The sequence below is a fragment of the Belonocnema kinseyi genome, chromosome 2 (genome assembly GCF_010883055.1).
Source record: "Belonocnema kinseyi isolate 2016_QV_RU_SX_M_011 chromosome 2, B_treatae_v1, whole genome shotgun sequence".
Classification (NCBI taxonomy): Eukaryota; Metazoa; Arthropoda; class Insecta; order Hymenoptera; family Cynipidae; genus Belonocnema; species Belonocnema kinseyi.
In genome coordinates this window covers 123,828,941-123,838,056 of record NC_046658.1, presented here as the reverse complement: position 1 = coordinate 123,838,056, position 9,116 = coordinate 123,828,941, and the positions used below count along the sequence as shown (strand labels likewise).

Genomic DNA, 9,116 nt, shown 5'->3' with positions numbered 1-9,116 from the left:
TTTTTTTAGTTCATTTTTTCTAAATCCAGATTATAATTCTTAGACGAAATTCCCGTTCCATGTTAAAAATTCCTTATTTGAAGTGAAATTATATTTCTGTACGGAAACTCCCTGATTATCAAACTTACGTCAGTAAAAAAATGCTCACAGAGCAAAAAATTGCAAAAGGTTTTTCTTATAATGAAAAATAATAAAAAGTCAATAACAAATTAGGACTGAATTACAGTAAACCGAGATAATCTGAAAAATCTGCTGTGAAAATCACTTTTCTAAGTTAATAAAAATGATTAAAATAATAAAAACTTGAATTTTTCTGCGATCAGAAGAAAATTCTCCAGTTTTTAATTAAATTCCCGGACAAATCGCCACCCTGAGGATGATAAAAACAAATGAACAAAACGTGGAAGTTGTATTAGGATAGCTCCGGTAGGTCTGTAATAAATAAATTATATTTACCACTTGTGGATGCAACTGGCAAATTTAAACCCAATCTCATTTCTGGAAAAGTAAAAGTTTTTTCCTTCACTTGGTCTCCTGTCCGACTCAAATGAAGAAGGAAAACCATAACACTTAGGCGATTCTTCAGAGGCTAGGAAATTCATATTACCCATTATATTATGTAATTATTGTTGGAAAATTGTACACTAAAAAATATCTTTTGAATTTTACCCCATCTTTTAGATCGTTGTGCAGTTTATCGAATTGTGAAGCATCTCGTGCCGATAATTTTCCCCTTATCTGACAAGCGACTGTTGTTTCGTCTTCTCGTAAAGTTTCTACTCCCTGAGTAGAAGAAAGCAATCCCAAAGAAAATCTCAAGAGTCTCCTTACAAGGTCTACAGCGAACATAATGAAATACTTACGTAATTTCAAACTACACAATTCAATTTTCGATATTCACACACTAAACTTCAGAAAATGTTTATAAAAATACGAATTCTTAAGGTCAAAACTTTGACGTTATAATCAAATTTTAATTTTATTTTTCAATATATTGTTAACTGGTGGATAGGGTGCCTACCCTCACGATGATTTTGAACTCCCGATCATTTCCGAATTCGAAAGATTTGAATGATTTCAAACGATTTTGAAAGAATTCTAAAATTTCGTTAATTTTTCTGATTTGGAACAGGCAATTTAACGAAAAAATTATAATTCCAAGTTTAAAAAATCAGACAATTTTTAATCATACAAATTTTGTATGAAAATTCCCGGTCCTTAAGTATAAATTATAATTCTGTATGAACATCCCTTGTTCCAAAATGAAACTTTTATAAGAAAATTCCATGTTTGAAGTCAGAATTATATTTATTTACAATATTTTATTTAATAATCCATAAATATAGTAATTACCTTCTTCTCAAATTTGGAAAGGAGAAGATTCAAATTCTAGAAAGTTTTTATTAGTAAAAAGCAGAATTTTTAAATTCAGAGAATTTCTGATTTGGAAAAGGTATCTTTCAACGTCTGAAGAATTCTGTCATCGAACAGGAATTTTGTTTGTGATTTCCGTTTTTATGAATAAAAATAAAAATTATTTTCTAAAATTTCCTGTTCCATGTCAAAAATTATCTGTTCAAAAATAAAATGATAATTTTCTACAAAATTGTCTGTTCCAAAGTCAAAATTATAATTCATTCACAAAATTTTATATTATTTTTCAGAAATATAGTAAGTTGCTTTAACCAAACGAATTCTGATTTAGAAGAGGGATTTTTAAAAATTCCCTTCTTCTAATTAGGAATTAAAAATCTTTTCTAAACTTCCCGTTACGTGTAAAAAAATCCCCTGTTCCAAGACAGTACTCAAGGTGCTCGTTTTAATGAAAGAAAAAAATGCCCAGTCATTTCGCGGTCGAAAAAGATTTTTCACGGTCAATGCAATTTTAAATATTGAAAGCTGAAGCTAAAAAAATTTCCATTTGAAGTAATAAAAACAGAGTTGCAAATTAAAGCACTGAAAGTGAAACTCTTGAATTTTGAAATTTTAAAATTAAAGTTTAAAAGTTTTTTAATTCAATAATTTTGTATTAAAAAAGCTCAATAATTAACACGTATTAATAGAAGCTACTAACACTTTTCAACTGAACAATTTAAAATTAAATGCAGTTAAACTGCCAAGTGAAAATTTTTTAAATTTCATAAATTGTAGAGTTCAAAGATTCAGATTCAGTTCCAAAAATATATACCCACATTATTATTTCCAATATTCTGAATTGAAGCATCAATCAATGAATTTAAAAGTTTTCAAAAATATATCATTCAAGGCAATTTTAAGCTAGAAATATTGAAAACTGTACGATTCCATTTTTTTAATAAAATGTAGACTTCTTAAATTAAAAGTTAAATTATTTTTATTTTAAATAGTTTTAATATCCTAAAAATTAAAAAAAATTCTGCCAAATTAAAAAAAGTACTTTAAATCTTCCACATTCGTTTTTGATAATTTTGTAAATCTTTCTAAATCTTTTTCAATATTCACTTAAAATGAACTTTCCAAAATAAAAAAAAAATAAAATTTTCAATTTACTTTTACCAAACGAATCCTGATTTGGAACAAGGATTTTCTTTTCAATCTTCTTCTTCTAATTAGGAATTGAAAATCATTTCCAAAATTTCCATTTCCAAATCAGAATTATATTTATTGACAAAATTTTAATTATAATTCAGAAAAACAATCACTTCCTTTTTCCAATCAAATTCTGAATTAAACAAAGATTTTTTTTAAATATCCTCCTTCTGAATCAGGAAGCAAAACATTTTCAAAAATGTCCGTTCCATTTAAAAAATTCTCTATTCCAACACAGAATTATATTTATTTACAAAATTTTGTATTATAACTCATAAAAATAATAACATGCTTGTTTTAACCGAATTCTGATTGCAAGAAGAGGCTTTGTTTTAAATTCCCTATTTATTATTATTTTATTTATTATTATTTATTTATATTTAGGTTTTAAAGTAGATTTAAGTTACACCTCGCCCTTTGGGTTCTTATGTTAAATGTTACTGATATTATTATTTAATTAATTATTATTATCATTATTACTTACAAATTTTAATTTTTTTATTTCGATTTTTTTATTTATTATTATTTTTTTTTTAATTCTCTTCTTTTAATTAAGAATAAAATTTTTTTTTCTAAAATTCGGCTCCACTTGAAAAATTATCTATTCCAAGACAGTATTATATCTATTTACAAAATTTTACATTATAATTCAGAAATATATAAACTTCCTTTTCCCAATCCCAAATTAGAAGAGGAACTTTCTTTTAAATTCCCCTCTTCTAAATCAAAATAAAAAATCTGTTTGAAAACTCCCGTTCCACATCAAACATTCATTCTGAATCGAATTATATTTTTATTAACCAATCTAAATTTGGAGCTTAGATTTATTTTTCTCGTTTTTTTAACAATATTATAAAGAAAATTTCGATCAAGAGGCTTTTTCGGTCTTACGGTCCAATACCAATACGGTCCACCCAATGTCAAATGAAATTTATATATAACCTCGCTTATCGAAAATTTTAATTTATTTTTTATGGATACTCCATGTCGGAAAGGAAAAATTATAATTTATATTGAAAATCACTGTTTTAAAGTGAACCTAAATTAAAATCGTAATTTTTTACGGAAATTTTCTGTCCGAAAGAGGAAATTATAATTCTTTATGGAAATTCTTTATCCTAAAGTCCACATTATTATTTCTCTAAAAAATTCTCTGTTGTAAAGTAAAAATTATACTTCTTTACTGACATTCACTATCGCAACTCAGAATTATAAATTTTTGATAAAATTCCCTGTCTCGAAGTCGGAATTAAAATTCTTTACTGAAATCCCTTGTGACACATTTTTTTTATTATAAATTTTCACAAATTTTTGTTTTTGTTTCGTCATAAATTCCCTGTTCTAAATCAGAAGAAAAATAATAAAATATGTGAAACCGCTTTTAATTTGAATATAAACTGATAACAATACGGAAATATTTTATCGAACAACAGATGTATGATTAATATAATCAACTTGTGCGTATTTTTATTTTAAAAACATTGAATTTCCAAAAAATATACTAAAGAAATTAAATTCCTTTTCATGGATAAACACCATCAAACAAAATTCGTGTGATTTTTTAATTAAAAATAATACCTGCAGTTCCGAAATAATCATTAAGTAACCAAAATAATCAACATTTTTTAAAAACTGAAAAACATAACCTCACCTGGCTTTTGATCTCCGCAAACAGAAATGACCATTTTCTGCACTAAATCACTCACAGTCTCTGTTTCTGTAGCAGTCATATTTTTATTTTTGCACTGGACAATAATTAAACAATAAAAAATAATACGAGAAGACTCTTATATTTAGAAAAATTTAATATCAAGTGACACTTGCTCGCCACACTTGCTTATTGTTTACAACCGAGAAGTTTGCAATGCATATGAAGAACTACAAATATCTGCATGATTAGACATTTGTCTACAAAATAGACCGAGGATATAAGCAACTGACTACTTGAAAATGAACTAAATTAACGGACGAAGGATATTTGCACTCATTTCCCGAAAAATTGGAGCCTATTTTGGAATTTTGGAGATTTGTGTGCCAACTGTCACGCTGATAAGATTCGCATTTTACAAGGTTGGTCAGCTGCTCTCCTAGCCTCTGATTGGTTCCTTTTGAATTTTCAATGCGCGCAATCTGCCGGTGGCGGCGACGTCAACGTCAACTTGAAAATCCTAACCTAAAATCCAAAACTTGCACAAGGGTTTGTTTGTTTTGCCGAATTTTGATTTTTAAATGAAATTTTGAAGAATATTTTGTTGTTAAAGTGGATAACCTAATTTGTGAATAAGTGGAAGTGAAAATGGATCGAAAAAGTATTGGGAGTCTTATCGGAAAGAGTTTCAGTAACTCGCCGCGAAAACGAGTTTCGATTGTGCAATCTTTAAAGAGAAATAGCACGTAAGTCCTTTTTATTGATAATTATGCATTTTTAAATAATTGACGCTACCGCTTTTAATTTGTTTTTAATTTGGAATATGTGTTTTATACTAAGAATCAGTATTTTTGTTGTTATTAAATTTGAGGTTATGAGATGGCACCGAACCAACGATAGGGCGAAATTAGGGTGACTTGTGCAACCATAAGTCCTGATTTATCAGGATATGACCTCAGTTTTTTTCGCTGCCCTGATTTTTTGTGCTATTTCCTGATTTCTTATACTCAAAAAGGAAAATTCGCGATTTTCATTACGCGGGCCTAAACTTTGTTTACATTTTCAGAGGGCAGTCTCAGCGTGACAGTTTTTTTGCTGTTGAAAATTTAACTATTTTGTTTAAAAATTGTTTTGTATTGGTTGACAGTTAGATTATCGTTTTCAGTTAAAAATGTATGTATTTTGTTGAAAATGCTTCCTTTTTATTAAAAAAATTCATCATTTTTGTCGAAAACTCCACTATTTTTTTTTATTTCATTTTTTTTATTCAAGATACACTATTATAGTTTAAAATTCATTTCTTTTGTGAAAAATTTAAATATTTTCTGAAAGAATCTTTTTTTCAAGTTATTTTTTGATACTAAATAATTAAATTTCCGTATTTGGTTCAATTAACCATATGGATAAAATCGTTTTTTTTTTTAAGTTAAAAATTAATTTTTTAAACTGAAAATATAGCTATTCAATTTTTGTATTGAATTTAATATTTTTTATTTAAAAATGCATGTATTTTTTATGAAAATTCGCCTTTTTTGGTAAAAAAAATCAACTTTTGAGTTGAAAATTCAACATTTTGGCCGAAAATTCAAGTATTTTGTTTAAAATTTAATTTTTTCATTGAAGGTTCATTATTACAGTTGTGCATTAATTTCTTTGGTTATAAATGCAAGTGTTTTGTTAAAAATCTTTCTTTTTTTAAATAAATTTTAATTTTCAAACGAAATAGTTAAATCCCAAACAAAAAAGATTAAAATTCAACCAAACAGTTGCATTTTCAATTTTTTATCCAAGAACGATGAAGTTTCTGCTCAAACAGATGATTCTAGTTTGACTTTTGAACACCAAAATATGAATTTAAAAAAAGTAACTTTTCAACAAAATAGTTTAATTTTCGACCAAAAAGTTGATTTTTCAACAAAATAGTTAAATTTTTAATCAACAAGGATTACTTCAATAAGATTGTTAAATTTAATAAACGAACAGTGGCATTTTTATCGAAGAAAGATGCATCTTCTACTAGAAATGTTTTCAAAAAAAATAGTTGGATTTTCAAATAAAAAAGAGTTAAATCGACTTATCAACACCGAAATATGAATTTCAAACAGAAAGACCCAAAGAAAAAGACGAATTTTTAACATAAAAGAATAAATTTTTAACAAAATTGTTGAATTTTCAAATAAATAATAATAAAATTTATAAATAAAAAAATAATCTTCAGGACGAAAAAACTGCAAAAAAAGAAATATAGTTTTTAAAATAATTAGTTGAATTGTTTTCTTTTTGAATTATGATATTCAGTTTAGAAAGCAAAATAAAAAAATCTTTCACTTAAAAATTCTCCATTTTAGATTTTAATTTTTAAGCGTACATTTTTCATTTAAAGAGTTTTTAAATTCAGTTTTAAAGACAGAAAAATTAGAAACGTTTGAAATCTACAATTTTGGATAAAAACCTTTTTAGTTTATCAATTGAGAATATAAATATTCTGAATTATACTGATTTTTTAAAACTGAACTGTTAAAAATTAGATTTTTCAATTGAAAAGTCTTGGTAGTTAAATAAATGTAAACCCCCAATTGAAACTTTATAAACTATTTTCATTTTTTACACAACTTCAAAATGTTGTTCTATTTTAAAAATATATTAAATTCAAAATATTGTTCTATTTGACAAATAATCATTTACAAGTAAAATTGTTGAATTTTAATGTTTAATAAATATTGCACACCTATAATTCATAGAAAAAATTCTAGTAAGTCGAGTAAAAATTTGAAATGATTTCAAATGAGTTAAACGAAGCGTCTACGTATACCGAGAAAATCCGAACTTTGCCGAAATTTCTGTGCAAATAGCCCATGGCCTAATTAAAAACAATGTATAGATTTTTGAAGATTTTGAATAAAAAATGTAGAAGCTTTTTCAGAATTGCGAAATACCTCAAAAGAATAAAAAACATTTTCTGAAGATTCCTAGGAAAATTGAAAATGACTTTTTACTTTTTTAAATTAATTTTAAGAGAATATTTGAAAACATTTCCAAAATGGTCAAAAATGAATCTGAAATATTTCAAGGAAATATTTATATTTTACTGGATAAAAAAAAAATTACGAATAATTTGAATTTTTAAGGTTTTTTGGCATGTTTAAAACAAAAATAATTAAACTTCTAATTTAAGAAGTGTTCAAATTGAACAATTTTGAATTAAATACCTTTAAGAAAAAATTTAAAACAATGAAAAATTTAGATAATAATTGCCAAATTCAAGGCTTAAGAATGAGATCTTAAAACTAAGGATTGAAAATTTAATTCTCTTTTTTTAATGTGTTGAAATATGAAAAATTTTATGTTCAACATTTAAACTCTAAACTTTTTAAACTTAACAAATGGAGACATTTTTAGCTTTAGAGTTCGATTTTTCAATTTCATTGACCGTAAAAAATGTTTACGAACCAGGAAAAAACCGGGCATATTTCTCTGTGAATAAAATTGTCACCCTGAATTTACACAATTATTATTGTGTTTTGCTGTGTGGCCGCTAGACTGCGAAATGACCGGGAAAACCAGGAAATGATTTTGAATTTATTTTTTTTACCGGGAATTTTACAAATTTGTAAAAAAAATTTTCCTCAAGTATAATTTCAACAGTTTTTAAAATAATCAGTAGAATTTTTATCCTTTTTAATTATGATATCGTTCAGTTTACAGTGCGTAATTCGAAAATATTTCACTTACAAATTTTCCATTTTGGATGTTAATTTTTAAGGGTACCTTTTTAATTTAAAGAATTTTAAAATACAGTTTTAAAGACTTACGAAATTAGAAATTAGTAGCGTTTGAAATCGACCATTTTTGATAAAAAACCCTTTTTAGTCGATCAAAAGTGAATATAAATTATAATTATTTTTGAAATTGAGTTATAAATTACGGATCAGATATCTGAAAAAAGAACATTTTTCATGATTTTGGGAATCAAAATATTATAACTGATGTCATTTCAAATAAGAAATAATATTTTTTATGAAAAAAATTAAAATTCACAAGTAAAAAACATTAATTTAACCATATGTTTTGCTATTGAATTTTTTCTCACCTTCGCTTCTTACCAATTTTTAAAAAATGATTTCATTTTAATAAATGATGGCTTATTTGTTCCGGGAAAAAATTCTCTACAACTCTACTGTTTTCATTTTGAAAAATAACTGAACAATCGTAAAATCCAATTATTTGTTTCAAAAATGTTTTCTTAAATTAAAATTTTTTCCATTGATTAAAATACCATTATTTTTCAAAAATTGGTAAGAAGCGATGGCCAGAAAAAATTCAATTTAAAAAAACATGGTTAAAATTAATATTTTTTATGTGAATTTTAACACTCTTCATAAAAAATAGTTTTTTATTTGAAAGGACATTAGTTATAATATTTTGTTTCTTAAAATCGTAGAAAAACTATTTTTTCGATATCTGATTTTTAGCACGAGAATTACCTTAACGTTAAAAATGAAATTGTTTTCATTGGAATTTTGAAATTTTTAGTGTATTTAAATAAACATAAACGCCTGATTGAAAGTTCATAAACTATTTCCAATTTCAAAATAAATTTAAAATAATATATATTCATAATTAAAGGCTTTTATCAAATTAAAAATATTGTTTTAGCCTCAAATTTGAAATTTTGTAATTAAGAAAACTAACAATTGCTGATTATTTAGACATGTTTGATTGTTCATCTAAAATCGGTAATTATTAATCAAAGATTCAAAACAAAACAAAAAAATAAACATTGAAAGTTACAATTGAGACATAAAATTTGCCTGGCCGCTTCAGGCCGCTCGAGTTGGCCCCTGATGGCTTGAAAATCAGTTTTCGAAAATTCAACTTTTTAAGATATCACTTCATAGGA

General features: G+C 25.5%; 2 protein-coding genes across 3 annotated transcripts in view; one reads left to right on the top strand and one right to left on the bottom strand.

Annotated features, from left to right (window-relative positions):
- LOC117167801 (gamma-tubulin complex component 3) overlaps window positions 1-4,578 on the bottom strand; it is a 41,488-nt gene extending 36,910 nt beyond the window's left edge. The window contains exons 1-3 of the mRNA XM_033352996.1: window positions 4,220-4,578; window positions 670-836; window positions 457-589 (exon numbers count right to left, since the gene is read on the bottom strand). Of these exons, the coding sequence (XP_033208887.1) occupies window positions 457-589; window positions 670-836; window positions 4,220-4,298 (379 nt within the window). The 5' untranslated portion in view covers window positions 4,299-4,578. The remainder of the gene's footprint in view (window positions 1-456; window positions 590-669; window positions 837-4,219) is intronic.
- A 151-nt stretch (window positions 4,579-4,729) lies between these two features.
- Window positions 4,730-9,116, top strand: part of LOC117168191 (nuclear pore complex protein Nup133) — a 47,741-nt gene continuing 43,354 nt past the window's right edge. For both annotated transcript variants that reach the window (XR_004466470.1, XM_033353652.1), the window contains exon 1: window positions 4,730-4,962. Coding sequence is in view for 1 of the 2 variants with exons in the window: in XM_033353652.1 (XP_033209543.1) it covers window positions 4,865-4,962 (98 nt within the window). In the remaining variant the exon portion in view is untranslated. The remainder of the gene's footprint in view (window positions 4,963-9,116) is intronic.